A 19,603-nucleotide genomic window follows, 5' to 3' on the forward strand; every position below is an offset into this window, starting at 1 on the left:
TAGCCGCTCCTTCTAGCAGCTGCTAGAAGGAAGCCTAGGAAGCTCAACTCTTGGAAGACTAGGAAGTTAGTAGTAGTGAAAGTAATGTAACAGAGAAGGAGAACGAACAGGCCTACTTACTTTACAAATAGCATTAATGCAAACTGAAATACCTGACAATCCTCTTTAAACTGTAATTTATTGTAATAAGAAAACACATTACCTCTTTTGACTAAGAATAGGGCAGATGACAATACTTATCCATTCTTACCTACTTTATAAATTATTTAGGTGTTTAGAACATAGAAATACAGAAACTAAAAATAAAATAAAAAAAAAAAAAAGAAAACAAACAAACAAAAAAAACCAAACCAGAACTATAAAAAAAAAACCCTCCCACATTTCATTAATTAATTACAAATTTTAGTTTCTAACCTATTCAGAGGGGAGCTTGCTTCTCTTTAACATGCTAAACTTCATTAATAAAATTTCTCTCTTAAATTAGATGTAATGGTAATCAGCTATACAGCTTTCTTTAAAGAACAGCCTTATACTTAACCAGGCAATGCACAGAAATGCAGTTTCTTGGCAAAGTGATAAGTTTTCAGAATCAACAGTATCCCTCAGTGCATCCAAGTCCTAACAATCTTTCCAACCGAGGATATCAGATTTAAAAAAGAAAAAATCTTCTTTCTGTTTTTAGTTTTTCCTACAGTCTTAGAGTGTTCTTGCAGTCTTTGCTCTTCTACTTGAGAAACATGAAAATCACTCAGTCTTCCTCATATAAGTGAAGGCTTTTAGCCTTTCCATAGGTTAGAATTTTCAGAAATAGTTAACTATAAAACTAACTTACAAAGTGTGTGTGTGTAATGGTATTAATAAAGGAAATTGTATATATACTTGAAATGGTTTTTCAGGAAAAATATGTGGCCATAAATGTATGAAGAGGAAAAGTAATGAAAAGCAGAAAATTGTGTACCACCTTCACCTGAAATCCACCCAAGAACTGAGAGCCTGCTCAGGGAAAACATCCACTTCTGACAAATGTAGAAATCCCAATCGTGATCTGAATCTAATGAATTCAGATATGCCTGTTTAGTGAAGCATACTACATTTTCTGAAGAGAGAGTACGTATATAATGATTTGAACGACATAGCTATTGAAAATAAACACTCCAAATCTTCCCATCAGAAAACATTTTTCTATAACTGTTATCGAAGGACTTGGTTGAGATTTTTTTCTCACTTTTGCTGTCATAAATAAATGGCAGCTTCACTAAACTCAGCAAATTAAACAAACCCAATATTTAGGGCACCGTTTTCTAAAACATGTATTGAAGACTATTTTGAAGCATATCAGTAGCAAGTTACATGATTTAACATATATTGCACTTGAGCGATTACCAATTTGTAGGACTTGATCCATAAATAGAACCTTAAAAATATATTATTTTTATTACAGGTACTAACATACCTAAAAGGAAGCAAATATAGACACAGCGTCTGTCAAAAGGAAATAAAAAATAACTCTACCGGATTAAGACCAGTTTGTATGAGGAATAAAAATTATGTCTGTTACTGATACCCGTTTAGCATTCATGTAAAAGTTTCTCTTCAAAGACTGAGGAATCAGAACTACTGATTCACCTCATCTAAAAAAAAAAAAAGTGGTATAAAAGAGTTGCTAGTTCCAACTGACCTTGAATGTAATTGGCTCCTTTGGATGTCTCTGTGGTATATGCCATTAAGAAGATAAAAATATACAGGATTAAAATCTGAACTGATAAAGCTAAGAAATTAAGTATTACTCCTTTAATAAGCCTATTTTATGAAAGTACATGAATACCAAAATATCTCCTTACTGATTGCTGTTAAGTGTGAACAAGTTTAAAAATAAGCTATCAAAACTTAAAGTATCTAATATTTTAATTTTCCCTTTCTTACCTGTTAAGAATTATGAATAAAGAATTCAAAGCAAATTATTCTTACTCTACTCCACCTGACCTCACTTGTATACCACCACATTCACCAAATTTTTATATACACTTAGTCTAGACTGATAGATTATTTTGCATTTTAAGACAAAGATGGAGGCATATTTTTTCTATTTTACTTTTTTTCAGTGCAACAGTTCTTTTTTTTCATACTTCTGTATTATTTAAGAGCTTGAAAACCTCTACAATTGTAAGAGCACTGTCTTACAAGGTCAAGGTTGATTATTACAAAGATGTGATTGTTTCACTGTACTGCAGCTAAAAACGCTCACACAAAAAAACCAAACATCTTAAGTCACAAAACCCAAGTAGCTAGGAGAAAAGGGTGTGTCAGTTAAAATGCCAAGGCAAAGATAGAGACCATTACTGCCTGTCATGAATAAGGACATGATTAAAGTTGGATTGTGGTATACTGTGAGAGAGAAAATAAAGACTTTTTTTTTTTTAAATTTTAAAAACCTTAACTTATAGAGCTCAAAATAAAAAAATAGTTCTTTTACCCCTTGGTATCAAAGTAGTTTATGTTAGACTGCTATTTGAATTTCAAAAGTACTTATTCAGCACAGATTTGAAACTGTAAAAAGCAACGATAAAAAATGAAGGTGAGATCACGATTTAGGATGTATACATTACAAAATCATATACACACGATTAAAAAAAAAATCAAGAACCACTAGATTATGAACCTCTGTTGCCACGCTACCACGAGTGATATTGTCTCCCTTCTTGTTACAGTCACAGATACAGGCTGCTACAACCACAATGCAATTTTGTGCTAACTATTGAAGTAAACCTCATGAAGAAATTAAGAGCTCTCTTAACCGAGGGACAGCACTCAAGTTTACAACCCGAATTTGGTTTAGAATTCCTCCATGGAAAGGATGAAGAATTATAAAGTAATGAACCAAATCGGTGTACTTGTAAGTTGTAAATTTCAAATTTAAGGTTTATTTTGTCAAGTGTCTTAGCCTCCATCCTATCACAACAGCTATTTTATTCCATTGCATTGTATCTTTAAAGTTCCAGAAATAATCAAGCATTTTATACTAAACCAAGTTATTCCAGCAGCAAACAACTGCTAAAGGATTGCAGAATTAGGATGCATTTTAGGATCACGATTGTTTCAAAAAAGTTTATAACTAGCCTTTAATTAATAAGAAACAGAATCTGCAAAATCTAATTCAATATCCAATAATCTATATAACATAGTTGTTTAAAACTTCATATTATATTTTAATTGCCTATAATTGACTTCTTTTTCATTTACTCTGAACAAATGAAAATATGTGTTTTACATGAAGTAAAACATGGTGAAATACCACGTATTAATGTATAAAGTAGACTGCAATAAAGATTTCAAATAGTATCTGTCTTCTATTCCTTCCTTTCTGTACAATACTAGTATCTACTTAAAAAATCTTACATCAGTGTTTGATTTCTTTGAGAAATACAAGACTAATGGCTTATATATACTGCAGCTATATCAGAAACAAATAGCAACAGTATCAAAAAGCAACCTGAAGTAAAACATTAAACAACTTTATTCTTCCATTGAAATGAAACACCTAAAGTAAGACAATTATAAGAGAGAAAAAAGCCACAAAACCCAACTGGTAAATAGGAAATGTCACTGTCTTTCATGAGGTAAGGCATTTTTAATAAATAATACCACTAATGAAAACCCTCCTTAATAAATTTAACATCCTTCAGCATCTTCCACTGTGTATTATTTCAAATCTCAACTCTGCTGCAAGTCACCCTCCTTTACACCCATTTTCATTGCTATATTCTCAACAATGGTTTATGAGATTTCTGCTAGTGTCATAGCTTGAATTTTTTTTTTCTCCTGCTTCTTGACATTTCTTATTACTTCCTCCCTAAATCTTCCTCAGAATCACAAGTTCTTCTATTTCTCAAAATATGGATGAAGAAGTGTTATTTGCTCAGTTGTCAAGTCACAGAAGAACACTGGGGAATGGAAAGACAGTAGTAAGGATGAAGAGCAGATGCAAGCAGCAAAGTTTACTTTAAATAAAAAATAAATAAAGCTGCAGAGTTTAGGTCACCAGATATTGACTTGATATCACAAAGTTTCTTCTCTTCCTGTGTTACATCTCCAGCTGGTTTCAAACATCTAATACTCTCTCTGTTCCTTCATTTGCTATCAGAGATTCTGATAACAACATCTTTTCCCTCATTACTCATTATGTCTGCAGAAAATTCTAAATCCTGATGAAAAATGATTTCTCTTTATTGTCACCTAGCATATTCCAAACTGACAAATGCGAAAATTGGCGATTTTAGGTTTTAGTTCGATTAGCGGTGTTATTCCTAGAACATGACATGTTATGTCCTTGTGTGGGAATGTGCCTAGATCTGTTGATGACAAGTTTTGGGTTGTATGGGAGATAGTATGAAATATTTGGATGGACTTGCAATAATAGTATGTCAGATTTTCCTACATGCATGTTATGTCTAATGTGGTGGAGGATGAGGTGAGGTTGAGTTTGTCTCCAAGGTCGCCCCAACCAAAAAATGCACACCAGCAAAATCCCGGGGAGTGGGCCCTGTGGGTGAGTATTGTTAATGGGAGTGGTAGCAGATTTTAAAGTTCCACAGGGTCTTCTTGTCTTATGGGGATATTCCTGCTTTTGCACAGGGAGATCAATTTCACTGATTATCTGCAGGAGACAGCTAAGACCTCGCTAAGCCATTCATACAAGTCCCGATTTATGGGACAATTGATTGCGCTACCTTTGCACGGTTAGGATACCGCGGCCGTTGAACGTATTGTCACTGGGCAGGCTTCACCTTTAATACTTGGTTTGCTAAAGGCTATGTTTTTGGTAAACAGTCGGGCCTTGGATTTGCCTAGTTCCTTTTACAGATTTTAATCGTCTTTGGGGGTGCTCCATGGGTGGGTTAACAGAGTTTTGGGTATAAGGTCTTGTTAAGGTTAAAAAATATCCTGAGGAAACAGCTAATTCAGGTTTTAAAATACTATTATGATCTCTATCAAAAATCAAGGTAACCCTGTATTTCTTCATTAATTTTTCCTATGAACTGCAAACACCTCATGATGGCTAGAACTGCTGTCTCTTATGTCTCCTGTAAATTTCAGACACTTCAGAGACTAGATATATTGGTGTACACCACCCAGTCCCAAAAGCAGAAAAGTGATATTATACCTTTAAATATCATTTTGAAAGTATTTTCTGAGTACCCTGGAATTCCAATGGACTAAGTAGTATGTGTGCATTTACTCCTTTAATTTTATTTCCACAAGAATTGCAGCATTTGGCTTATTTACCAAAAGGTAAATTTCAGGTGTCTAATTCAGATGAATATTCATCTTACCTTTACAGATTCACTTAATACTTGGGTTTTGTCTGCTTCTTCACTGGAGTGCAATTCTAGTTTACTATTTAACTCCTGTAGCTGTTGTGCCTGTTCATTCAAAAGCAATTGCGCCTGATGCTCCCGATGCAATGCATTATTTAATTCTTCACATACACTTTCAAACTTCTCATGGGTGATCAATTTCTGTTAAGAGAAATAAATTGTGTTTGATTGTGTAACTATGTTCACTTGTTTACACACTTGACTTTCCAAGTTCCACTTGTAAACATATCAAATTCTAAAACAAAAGCATGCTAAAGATTATTATTATTTAGGTTAGGTTTTTTAACTCAAAGACAGACCATGGGGCAATAAGAGGGCAGACAACTATATTCGCTGTATTTTTTCAAAATAGCATTCAGGCTACTGTAAACAGTATGCATTCATGATTCCATTCAAATTAGCACTGTAGAAACAATATTTCAAAGGAAATATGCAGATCAACATCCCACATTTTAGTGCATATTTTGTTAACCCTTGCAAATATCTTCCTGGACTCTTTCTTCCCTTCCAGAAATGTTCCAGAAAGATGAAATAATTCTCTAAAGAAAATTGTTGTCCACACTTAAATGAAAACCTAAACTGTGACAATTTTCTCTAACTGTGCCAGAACCGTAAGAAATAAAACCCATTACGAGTAAAACTGAAGATGACTGGATATAATCTTGTTTGTTTGAAAAAAAACCAACAACACTTTTCCAGCTAGGAGCAGGAAAGAGAATGGATGTGACATGAATTGTTAAATATTCTCTGCTTGGAAGTGTTTGATTAGGATACACTGACAGTTCTACCAACTAGACTTCAGTATCAATGTTGGGCACAGCTACAGAAAATGCTGACTATTCTGGGATACAACTCTTTCAGTTATACTGTGCACCTGTAGAGCATGTATAAGAATCCTTATCCATTCACCTTCTCAAATAGCTCCAACGGGAGTTCAGTTTTGAACACAATCTACAGGAAATACACTTAGTAGGAAAGGTGCTTCATGAACCTCCAGCATGCTAAAGCAAGACAAGTTTCTTTCTCTCCATGGATTGAAGGTACAGTTCCAAAAGTATGACAGGGATCAAACTGACAACCCAATGGCATCAGTCCCTCCACCAAATGGCATCAGTCCCTCAATCACCACATCCATTTCTCACTACACTGTGATTTCAAGCAGTTAAGGAACCTTTTTGTTGTGTCTTCTCACTCCTGTCATCAGTGCTATTTAGAGGTTAGTGAATCCATAAGTAAAGTCATTAGTGATAGCAAAGAGTCAGAGGAATTCGGCACACTAAAATTTGTATTGACTAGCTTAGGATATAAACCAGAGTCAAAGATACAGCAAAATGTCTATCATAACATTCAGCAATATCCATGCAAAGTTTATAAACTGCTCATGAACGTACTTATTGAATACCCTCATTCCAGCTGACTTTACTCTGTTGAAGTGAAATCTAAAAATCTTTTTCAGGTATATAAATCACATCAACATTTCAAACATACGGAAGAAAACCTGGGTTGCTGAAAACCAAACATGCAATTTACACAGAATAATTCATTGTACAAATCAAAAAGAAAATCTTGTGGAGGGCAGATATTTCTGAATACATCTGACTTCTAGTTCAGTGACATTTATTAGGAAAGTTTTCTGGAAAATTCTTTTATTAGGAGAATGATTTTATATTTGTTTTTCAAAAGAACACATACTCCCCCCCAAAAAGTGTAAAAAGAAGGATTTCTTACAAGCAGTCTCCTCTAAATCAAATATACCTACTTGTTTAAGCATATTTAATTGCTCTTGCAGGCCCTGGGCTTTGTCAGCTTCTTTCTTCATCTCACTGAAATCCCATTTGAATTCTGCAAGTTGTAGACGCAGTGAGCGGCGTTCCACCTCTGCTGTATGAAGCCTTTGAGTAAATTCAAATATTTGCTCCTGCAGGGATTCTATGTTTTTCTGTGAGTAGTCAGAAGTAAATTAATGTACCATGTACCATGTATTTTAGGAATAAGATAAATCACATATAATACCCAAGCAAAGTAGACAAAGCTCTCATCTTGTCCTCCATCTCTAAAAGACACACCTGAGTGTAAAAATGTGAATCTGTATCACCTACTCTTGGGGGTTACTGAAAATTCTGTTTTCAAGGAAGTATCATTTTCATAAACAGCCCACAATAAAAGACTGATTATTTGAGAAAGTTTATCCTTTCATTTTGGTTAAAAGGAAGAAGGTTATCTTTACTGAAAGATAGAACACCAAGCAGTAGAAAACAGAACAGACAAAAAAAAAGAACCTTAACATTCACTGAAAGCCACAAGCAAGTTTGTTCTTATAAAGCAAATATAGTTTTGATAGAATTTTAAAAAAAAATTTCTTGTATACATCAAATCTTTTTTTTAAATTCTTTGACAATGAAATAAAAGAACTATCCATGCCCTAATGCTTCTAGCTGTTACGAATCAGCTTCTAATGTCTACATAGTTGACTTCAGTGTAACAGACTCATAAACAATCTGAAACAAAATTAATGGTACTATCAAGGGAGCTTCATCATAAGACTTTTTATGAATCTACTGCTTACATGAAGTAGCACAATAAATATGCATACCATACTGGATAATCTGTCCCACAGTCCAGCTTCCAGGGCCCGAGTATTTATTTTGTGAAGTCCACGAGCCAGACTGTGTACCAAAGAGTCTTTCTCCAGATAAATAATGCACTTGCTGTGGTCTAATGGAACCGTCTCCATTATTACATTCAGCCTGCCCATAAGTTTTGAAAAGGAGTTCCTGGCTGCACTTACAAGTAACTTTCCAGAAAGCCAGGACTTTGTATCTTAAAAAAAAAAAAAAAAAAAAAAATCAAGTAGGTTATTAATTTCAGTTTCTTTCAGCGAAAAAAAAAAGCAACAACAAATAGCATCTTTAAAATATTCAGTAGGAAATTTCTATTAAAGATTGGAAGACTGAGTTCACAGGAATACCTCAGAGAGACACAGGACAAATTGTGTATTTAGCAATGAAAATTCTACTCTTATCACTTTTTGAATGGAAGGGTAGGATAGGATTCTAAAGAATAGGATTCATTTGCCAAAGACTATTTTTCCAGTTGTTACCATGTTCTTCCCCAATACTATACTTTCTTAAGACTTTCTTTGGTGTTCTAATTTTGTAATTCAGAAAACATGCAAGATGAATGCATGCAAATGCAAGTCAGGTGAAGTAAGTCAGATGTGATAGCACATGGTAAATCACTTTATCGCAATATTTACAATGCAAATTTCTGAGGGTTTCCGGGCTCCTCTTCCCTCCCCTCTACAGATGTCTAAGTCATTTGCTGTTCAAAATTAGTGAGGCTTGGTACCTTAACATAGTACTATTTATATTCTGAGACAAGAGAATATAATTTACCTTATTCCAAGGCAATTAAAATTTTACAGCTACAATTACTTATTTTCCCATAGGATTTTGGTAATCATCCTTCTCATATAATGGACTTAAGGCCCCAGCACACCCAACATGTCCTGCTTACTGCTAGATTCGTCAGGTCTGTAATTAATAATTGTGTTTAATGTTGATAAATAAAATTGTCAGTGCTCCTTCCACTAATTGGTATTCCAGATAACAGTTAATAGGTTTATTTATGCCTTAATAAAAGTCTTGTAATTTAGTTTTCCCTCAGCTAGGCAGGTCTTAATCTGTCATTACTTGTCTTATGATACTATCAGTGTAAGATGACAAGCATGGAAGAGCTTATTTACATTCAGTAGTACAGCAGATCTCCTGTTGCTGCAGTGAACTAAAGTATTTACTTAAGACTATAAGCAGAAAAAAATAACCACAGCTTAAGTTAAAAAAGTCTTTTTTAAAGATTGTGAAGAAAAAAAGCCAAAGGTTAAAAGCACAAAAACATGCTTATTAATATTTTTATATTACAATTTTCACCATAAAGATCATTTACACAAGGTGAAATTTATCTATAAGCAAATAACAAAAAGAAAAGTACTTGATAAAGTCAAATATTCCATTTTTAGAGTTATTCTCCTGCTTGGTTTTGAAATACCACCATTCCAATGATTCCAGTGCTCAAATGGAGTATCATTTTTGAATACACATTTTCTATAATCCCAGTTACTAGTAGATCTGTCTTTTCTTCATGACTATGATAGCATTCTTTCTATTCATCTTTAAAGTTAAAAATCTTATGAGGCATTTTTATCTTGCACTTCAACTAACAATACATCCTTTGAAATAAAAAAAAAAAACCACATTTTTTTCATACCCAGAAAAAAACCTCCTATTGTAATGCTCTGTCTACCTTGGCCAGGAGTCCTCTCTTTTCCTTATGCTGGTTCTCTATTACTGATCACAAAAAAAGAAAAAGCTACCTTCCTCAATTCACCTCTTATCACAGATTATCCTGTAAGAGTTGTCAGTCACCTTCAAAGACCCTCTCGTTACTCCAGTCATGATACATTCATCAGTTTGAATGTTTAATGAAACTAACCTAAAATTAAAACTGGAACATTTATATGGCTTTCCATGTAAAAAACTCTGCCATGATTTCTGATAAATATCAAAACAAGGACACCACCAGTGAGCTACTGTTCCATCATTTTTCCTAGTATTTCCACTTGCTATTCCCAGTTTATAAGATTGTCTGCCTGTCAGAAAACACAGTATTTCTCCATATGTGCAGCACCTAGCATGGCAGCCCCTTTCCCTATGTCTAGAATCTCACCTTTAACTTAAATTTAAAATAACAGTTCATACAGATGTGTAGTAGCAATTTGAAATTATTTTCTACTTCACAATCAGGACTCCCACTATTCAGTATAGTTCAGCATCCACAACTTAAGGCACTTTCTTGGGATAGGGACTAATAGTTATCTCCTCTATTTTTTTAATGAAGAATAGCTTGGAGTAAATACACAGAAATATGCTGAAGTAAGTTACTGACTGCTTTGAAAGACAAAATGAGAATTTAATACAATTCCACAAGGAACTGTATCCATAATAATTGGGAAGAGAATACACTGTTTAAATATATACATTTTACATACTTGTCATGAAGGAAAAAGGAATTACAATAAAACCATTAAATTATTTACATTATGATGAGTATCAGAATTAATTAACACAAATAAATGTATATCACAAAAAGCAATTAAGTCACATAAAATAAATGAAGAAAAAGACAATGAAAAGTGTCAAATCTTACTTCACTGACATAAAAAAACAATTCTTGTTTACTCTGTTTTGGTGAAATTGAACAGTCAGCAGGATTAACTTAGTACTACGAAAGACTAGAATGTTCATGTCAAGCTTCAAAAGTTTTGCATATGTAACAGTTGATGATACATATTGAAAATCTTGGCCTTTACTTTCTCTGGTTTATCACAGTACAGATGCTGTTCTAACAAACCTAGAAAATTAACCTTACAAAAAACCAAAGAAAAACCAAAAAACTCCAACACTGTAATGAAGTTGTATCGAAACTGAAGCTATGAGATCATTCCAAGACCTGTTAGAATGAGAACCAAACTAACAAACACTATGCAGGGAAGTGAACATCAATATCAAACCAAAACCACATATTTAAAAGTTAAAAGATCAAGAAATGTGACTCGAATCACCAGGGCACACAAGCCTAAATGTTCCAGTATTATCTGAGTGATCTGGATTTGGTTTCTTTCAACTGCCTCAAATGTCTCTTCAAAATCTAGGCATTTTTAAACATAATTTTTAAGACACTGAACCATTCCATCTTGTTGATATAGATAGCACCTTCTTGTACCTACTTTCTCCTGTGATGTGCAGTCTAATCTGGAACTGTCATTATTTAAAGATCTGAAGAGACCAGATGCCTCTCCGATTGCCTATTTACAGTTTTAAAAAATTCCAAATTCTTTTATGTCAGTTTGAAGGTTTAAGTCCTACTTAAAATATTAGTTACAGAACATAAAATAATTTTCTAAGTGTGGAAGCTTTCGTTCTAATATATTCCTTCAGAGCCTAATTACTCCAATACTTCTGGAAATTTCATGTCAAACTTTAAATTATTTATTACTATTTTTTGAACCAAAGATTCCTAGGAGACTTTTGATCTCATGAGGAACAGAATTCCAAGTAACATACAGACAGTTAGACCTTGAGGTTCTGTGCAAATAACTTTAAATAGAGATAAGATATGAAAGAATCACCAAACTGACTGTGGCCATAACATTCTGAGCTTGGCTTTTCCTAATTCTCAAAAATCAAGCCTCTGTTGAATGCAGAGATATCTAATAAATTGAGCCCACCAGAATTCTCATATACTTCCAATTGGCAAAATATCATGATGTTTACAGTATTCTAACTAGTCACTTCAGCACATCTGTGCTGCTGATGAGTTTGTCTTCATTCTTTTTCAATTTGCTGTTCCTGCACAACACTATATACACAGGCACACTTGCATGATAAACCCTGTAAATATTCTGAAACAGGGTTCAAATTTTGCTTTGTAAGGATGTAAATTTAAGTTACTGAGAACAGGATGATCTAAGAGAGTACCTGAAATTGAACCAAAACACTTTTGATTCAATGGCAGTCTTCTAGTAACAGTTTACTGTCTAGGCTTCTGGGAAATGAATCACCTTCCCTCTGTTCTACTGTTTCCCTTTATTCATATAAATTACCCCTCCTTTAATATCCTTTATTCTGTGACAGTAATGTTGGTACTTTAAAACTACAAGTTACCAGAGAACTAAGTATGGCAGCAATGCAGATGAACCAAGTAAAACCTTACATCAGTTCTCACTGCAAATAAATTAAGAAAAATAGTCAACAGATGGGAATAACGAGGTGACATTTCCAGAAACTGACACTACAATTTTCCATAGGCAGAGCAGAATTCTATACAAAGACAGACTGAGAAAATTAGGGAATATAGACATAAATCTAATTAAAAATAAACTTAGAGAGGGAACACAATAGAGACATAAAATAAGGACTGTTATCAACTGTGTCAATTGAGACTGTTTACATACTTCTAAAAGCACTCTTCAACCTTCTGTTCCCATGACTCTATATACCAAAAGGATAAAGTATGATATCACCAATTAAAGAAAATTAATTTGTTCCAACACTATAAGTCTCAGGAGATTTGATCCAGAATAGTTTAGGTAAAATCCTAAAGATGCAAACGATGTTTTTTAATCTTCTACTACAAGAATATACTTTTAAAATTACCTGGTTTGTTAATAACATCCTGCAACTCAGTGACGGAACCAATTATCGCAGCAAGGAGGTTAGAACTAGTAAACCAGCTGAGTTCTTCAACACAGTTAAGCTCTTCCTCTTCACAACCTATGAAACAGAATTGTACCTAGCAACATTATAACTGAATAACTTAGATAAGGCACTACTATCCCCAGCTTTTTCAGACATTGACTAAGTACATAAAGGAAAGACTAATTCTTCTTTCGGAACAATTTAGACTGTATTAAATATGCTTCCAGAACTACTAGAACAGAAAAGTAGATCAATCTTCTAGTTTGGAAAACATTTTTTATGCCATTTTTCCTTGTAGGGGGAAACATGAGCTTGTTTGGCAACAGAAAGTGACAAAAAGACTACATAATCTCTAAAGAAAATTTAGAAATCCTACACTAGTACTTTACCTGAATCAGTAAGCAATTTTTTTGTATTTTTCAGTAAGAAATAAACATTACAAGTTATTAATAAGAGGATATACCTTTTCAAAAAATATGCTGATGATTAATAATGTAGGAACATTTCAAGATATTTACCACATAGAGGAGATGTACCTAGTTCTGAAATCCATAACACAAATATCAAGGATATCAAACAGTGTGACTTCACATCTGTAGTTGCAACTTTATTTGCAATGTTTAACAGCCTAAGCATTTCCTTTTAGGGGAAATTACATTTGTCAAGTACTCTAAAAATCACAAATCCAGAAATAACATTTGTCAAAATGTCATTAAATTTGTCTTTACACTCCATTAATAGTAATATTATTATATGTTATTCTCTAACCATGAATACTTGATAGATTATGCTTGCCTTTAGATTCTCCTACATAAACTCGAATTCCAATGCCTTCTTTTAAGCCATTTGTCCAGGTGAAGAGGGAACTAGAAGGTTGGGCTAAAACTTTAAGTCTCTTAGCTGCCAAAACTGCAATTACAGCTCTTCGGAATACATAAATCAGGCCTTGAAATTTTCTTTTCTTTATTTTTACTTCATTTTGACTGTTTTCTTCACCATCAGATAGAGCATGAACTAGGGTCCTAATCTTCTGGTTCACTAATTCATAAATGTTGACCTGATCCTGGAGAAGGTCTCTTTGGGAAGACATAGCACACAATTGGCCATAGAGAGGATACAGGGCACCTGCCAATAGCGCACAGGCTGCCAAGAGAGATGAATGCTCCTTCTGAAACTGTGTTAACGTATTTTTCACAGAAACACTTTCGAGGGCCAATTTCTCCTGACTTTTTTCAAGGACACGCACTTTTTCCTTATTTTTCTCTGCTGTTCCGTGGAATTCCTGGGATAAAACGGAAAAAACAAACAAACAAAGCCAGAAAAAATATTAACAATAAGATTTTTTTTTTAAGCAACAAAATCATTTTTACTAACACAAAAGCTAAAAAAGAAGAAAATTAATTTTTTCACATTCAAATAACACACATTAAAGGACAAAAATTATTACTAATGATGATGACAGTATCTCTTCTAGTAAACAGTTAGAGATGAAAACAAATCAATAGTACAAGGAAAGTTTTCACAATCTTCAGCTACAAACAGATTCCTGGTTTCTGATGATAATCCACTTCTACTGCAGTACACAAGGTCCAAAAGCACCTGGTTGTCCACAATACAGTTTTATGAGTTGACTTAACAGTTAGCAATTATGCCCTCCAATTTCAGAAAGAACATTGCTCAACAAAGGAGAAAGAAAGTTAGCGTAAGGGAAAGAAAAAAAAATAAGGAAGACTCTGGAACATAAACCTTGACAGATTGGCAGCAGCTGGAAAAGGGGAAGTAAAGGTGATCTCTTAATTACTTTGTAATCAACCCCCTACTTATATATTCACAGATTAATTACATCTCATAAAGAACTGGGTTTTCAAAGGAACAATGTAATACAGATATTTTTATTTTGACTAGTGCCATTACAGTTTTTCCAAGTTACAGAACATTTTTTATTTTCCTCTATATGCACTGAAACAGGGAAAGAGGGAGACTTATAATATCAAACTGGTGTAGCAAAATGAAGATGCTAACAAGTCATGGAATGCCAGGACTAAGGTTAGATTATGCAGACTGCAGTTCCTGTAAAGGAATCAAGACACTATGCTGAGAGCTCTAAGTCACCTCAGAGACTTGACACATGAGAGCCCTTTGTGACTGGGGAGATGACTACAGTTAAACAGGATCCACTGGTACTAGGAGGTAATAAACTTTAGGCATTGTTCACAAAGAACTCACAAGATCAAGTTTAATGCATATGCTCCATTTACAGTCCATGGTCACAAAAAGGAAAACACGGATGGAATGACAAGCCCATATGATGAAGAAAATTGAGGATTATGCTAAGTTTCAGATATCTCTCTTAGAGCTACAGATATTTTTGTTAAAATGGTGTGATATTATTCCTTCTAGCAGTGGTCAAAAGAGAAGTAAAACGATATCATCCAGCCACATTCTCATGTGTTTTACTTGGTACATGTTCCAAGCAAGTGATGAGGGCAGTACCCTAGTTTTTTTCCCTCCTCCATTCTGCAAGCACAACAGAATTAAAAAAATATACAGTTATCTCTAGAATGCAAATGGAAGCCTCTACACTATATCTTAGTCAAAATGTCAGTTCAAAATGTCTTTGACCAAATAAATATTTTAGCAGTTTTTTAGGAGTGAAACGATTTGTAATTCTATTAAAATACTTAAAGTGATACAAAAATAGAGTAGGCCACTAAAAGATCTACTAATTTCAAAATGCAATTTACAGGCCACATATGTCACTTAATGCTAAAATTAAGTATGAACATGTACAATACTTTCAGTGCTACTGCATTATTTACAGTGTTTGATTTTTATAGATAAAAACCCTGATAGCATGACTGGAAGGAACAGAAGAAGCAAGCCGAATTTAGAAAATATCTTAGGTTTCTGGCCATCACAGGTGAAAAGCCAATATCCAAGTAAACAAACTGTGATCCCTGCAAGGCTCTTCGGCAGCAATACCAACATTCAGTGCTCTGGCTAATTAACGCTTGTTTTTGTGCTTACGGTCATATGGTAACATGCAAAAGTAAATAAGACAATCTCTGACTTCAGAAATGTAAAAGTTTTGTAAGAAAAGATACCTTCTTGCTTTTATTGGCTAATAATTTCTTTTGTCTTACAACACACTGTTTCTAGTGTTTTCTTTAAAGCTTAAAAGCACAGTTTTTGAAAAGGACACATACTTCTCTTCCTAAACATTGGCAAGCTGTTTTCCTTTGGTGTTTGAGCTTTGACAGGCACCTCACTGGGTTGCAGAGCTTCACTGACTCCAAGAAATCTTAACAAAAATCAGGTGCCACTAGCAAAACTACTTTATCTTACTTTGTATTGTGCCCTTACTCTTTATTCTGGCATGGAAACAGAACTGGAAACTAGAAATGTGATGACACAGAGACATAAAAAGGTTATCCTTTTGCAGCTCTGACTCAGCATGGGTGGCAGCACAAAGACAGTGCCTACCCCACATGTACTAAAGCTGTCCCCCAGGGAGGCCAAGCAACCAGAAGAACGATGAACAGAGCAGGCAAACAGGGCATGGGATATCAGCCAGGGCACCATGATGCCATTTGCACAGGCAGGGCAAGCAGGAAGGGCACTGAGGTGCTGCCAACTCAAGCACTTAGCTCAGTTGGTGATCATCACTCTCCCTGAGAGAGCTCAGGTGCACTGTCCACTTGGACAAAAGTTGCTTCCTGTGCACACCACAAAGGACAGTGTGACCCAGACAGAGCACTCACGAAACCATGCAGGGGCCCAGGTCAGAGGCTGCAGAAGTGCCACAGCCTGGTGCTGCTCTCAGAGGACAGCAGAGAGAACAGTTATGTGAAATGCGATCAGGTCAATGATCCGCTTGGCCTAATGGCAGAGCTGAAAGATGGAGTAGAAAGAATAAGAAGTATTAGGGACTCTGTGGAAGAGATGGAGTGGTGGAGCCACACTCTACCATGCCTTAGACAAATGCACCAACTGTCCACTTCAAATGAAGCAATGGATCCCCACCCTCTCAACACCAGGTAGAAGGAGGGGACCTTAGAGACCGAGGTGAGTGGAAACAGGTTTCTGCTTGGGGTGGCAGGTGAATCCCCTCCCAAACTACCTCACCTTCCCAGGTGCCCTTACACAATAGGCATGAGACTCTGGAATCTCAGAACCAGGGAAATGAGAACGTGAATGAGAGTCCATCTGGACTGGACAGATCATCTAGGGCAGGGCAGCCTACCTCCCCCATCATGACCTCCTGAATTAGAAAAAAAGAAAGGTAGTAGCAATTGTTTTGAGAGGAATGGAGGGTCCAGTATGCCAGCCAGACCCAACCCACTGGGAGGTGTGTTCCCTCCCTGTGGCCTGGGTAAGAGACATCACAACAAACTTCCCAGCCTGGTACAGCCCACTCATTATTACCAATTACTGGTTTTCCAAGTGGGTAGCAACAAAGTCCCAATAAAAAGGCTGCAGATGATCAAGAGGGATCTCAGGGCCTTGGGACAACTGGTCAATGGATCTGGACCACATGTTGTGTTCTCTTCTGTCACACCAGTTTCAGGGAATGATGGGGCAAGAAATAGGAAAATCACACAGAATTCACAGGTGTGATTCAAGACTGGAGTTACCAGCAGAAGTTGGGGGTTTTTTGGACATGGGTCAGTTTATATGACACCGAGTCTGCTGACAACAAAGGAGATCCTCCTGTCTCAAAGCGGAAAAAGGATCTTAGCCGGCAGGGTTCTTTGAGAGAACTTTAAACGAGGTTTGAAGAGGGATGGAGATAGAGCCAGGCTCAACAGACATAAGATGTGGGAAGATAAAAACTACAGTGACCACCCAAGAAGCAAAAGGAGGCTTAAGAGGGGATACCTCCAGTGAGTACAAGCACCCAAAGATGTAACCACAAGACAGGACTTAGGGGTGTCCCTCTGCACACCCACTGGGATATCGACACAATCAAATACTTCTATAAAGTGCTTATACACCAATGCACACAGTATGGGGATCAAACAGGAGGAACAAGAGATCTTTGTGCAGCCACAGGGCTTTGAGTCTCATTGCAATTACAGAGATGTGCTGGTGCGCATGAGGAAGAGTGTGACCAGCAGGCTGAGGGAAGTGATCCTCCTCCTCTACTCAGCCCTGGAGTGCTGTGTCCAGTTCTGGGGTCCTCAGTACAAGAGAGACGTGGGGCTACTGGAGAGGGTTCAGCAGAGGGTCACAACAATGATCAGGGGTCTGGAGCATCTCTCTTACGAGGAGAGACTGCAGGAGCTGGGCCTGTTTAGAGAAAAGAAGGCTGAGAGGGGATCTCATTAATGCAGATAAATATCTCAAAGGTGGATGTTAAGACAATGGAGCCAGACTCTTCTCAGTGGTGCCCCACAACAGGATGAGGAGCAATGGCCATAAACTAAAACACAAGAAGCTCCACTGGAACGTGAGGAGGAACTTCTTTACGTTGAGGGTGGCAGAGCACTGGAACAGGCTGCCCATGAAGGTAGAGTGTCCCTCTCTGGAGACGTTCAAAACCCACCTGGGCTTCCTGGGTAACTTGCTGTAGGTGATCCTGCCTTGGCAGGAAGGTTGGACTAGATGAGGTCCAGAGGTCCCTTCTAACCCTGAGTGTTCTGAGATCCTGTGTCCTCATCAGTGTCTATAAGTATCTGAAGAGAAGGTGTCAAGGGCGTGGAGCCAGACTCTTCCCAGTGGTGCCAATCAACAGAACAAGAGACAATGGGCAGAAACTGATGCACGTGACACCTACCCAAACATGAGGAAGAAATTCTTTACTGTGAGGGTGACCATATACTGGAACAGATTGTCCAGAGAGGTTGTGGAGTCTCCCTCACTGAAGATATTTAAGAACCATGTGGTCACAGTCCTGTGTGATGTGCTCTGGGATGACCCTGCTTGAGCAGGGAGGTCAGATCAGATGACCCACTGTGGTCCCTTCCAACCTGACCCATTCTGACATTCTATGAGTTTCTGATTCCTGTATTTCAGCTCTTGTATTTTTCCAAATATAGACACCTATACATATAAATAAACAACATCAAGGGCCCTGTCCTCCCTTTGCTGTGGTTTAAGTACAAGGGTCAGACATGTCTACCAAAGACACCTAGTGGGTCAGGACCTGTATAGTTACACATACTCCTCCTCCTCCTTTTGCACTGACTTTTGACACAACTGCAATATATTATATCCTTTATCTAATTTACCTGCCTTGCTGTAAAAGCAAGGCCTCCAAACAAAGCAAAAAAAAAAAATAAACCCTTTTTTTTCTCTCTAGGGGACTTTTTCTCTTTCTTATTCAGCAAACCTTTTATTTTTCTGTCGGAATTAACATTTTTAAAGTAGTTACAGAATTTTTCTCTCACAACATGTTTTTGCATATCAGAACAAAACCCTTCTATTTTAAGTGGTTGCCACAAAAAATTGGGGACAGATTAATAAATATCTAAACAATAAGCAAATAACAACTGGTAGTTAAAATTCAGAGGATATTTCCTATGAGACTGTGAACAGCCTGAATAAATAATTTGTGTGAGTATAAGGAACAGGCACAGTAACATTTTCAAAATGGAACACTATCAAATCAAGAGGACTGGACTCCTGCTACAAAAGGCAAGGAAAAAGGATGTGCACTTTAAGCTCCATTGACTCTCCAAACATGGAGACCACTGACAGAGAGTGATATCTATAGAGTGCCTTGGTTATTGCTGATCTGTGATAAGGCTATACTCTGGGAATTTCTGCCCTACAGAAAAACAGTGAAATTGCCTTGAGATTATAATCCATTTGATCTACAGTACCAGCTGTGAAGTAGTACCTATTAACATTCATAGATCCTACCTTGGAACCAGGGACCCTGAACAGTACTGGCTGGGTACTGTTTAGTAGCAGGTGTCACTGCTACTAAAACCTCCAGATTTTGGAGTGTTACATTTTAATTATAAGATA

General features: G+C 36.2%; 1 protein-coding gene across 2 annotated transcripts in view; it reads right to left on the reverse strand.

Annotated features, from left to right (window-relative positions):
• CCDC171 (coiled-coil domain containing 171) overlaps positions 1 to 19,603 on the reverse strand; it is a 146,764-nt gene that overhangs the window by 65,792 nt on the left and 61,369 nt on the right. For both annotated transcript variants that reach the window (XM_051772315.1, XM_051772314.1), the window contains 5 exons: positions 13,427 to 13,913; positions 12,590 to 12,706; positions 7,969 to 8,195; positions 7,135 to 7,314; positions 5,331 to 5,516 (listed from right to left, as the gene is read on the reverse strand). In XM_051772315.1, the coding sequence (XP_051628275.1) occupies positions 5,331 to 5,516; positions 7,135 to 7,314; positions 7,969 to 8,195; positions 12,590 to 12,706; positions 13,427 to 13,913 (1,197 nt within the window). The remainder of the gene's footprint in view (positions 1 to 5,330; positions 5,517 to 7,134; positions 7,315 to 7,968; positions 8,196 to 12,589; positions 12,707 to 13,426; positions 13,914 to 19,603) is intronic.

Source organism: Manacus candei, unplaced genomic scaffold (assembly GCF_025592945.1).
Source record: "Manacus candei isolate 608988 ecotype Guabito, Panama unplaced genomic scaffold, ASM2559294v1 h1tg000152l, whole genome shotgun sequence".
NCBI classification, from domain to species: Eukaryota; Metazoa; Chordata; class Aves; order Passeriformes; family Pipridae; genus Manacus; species Manacus candei.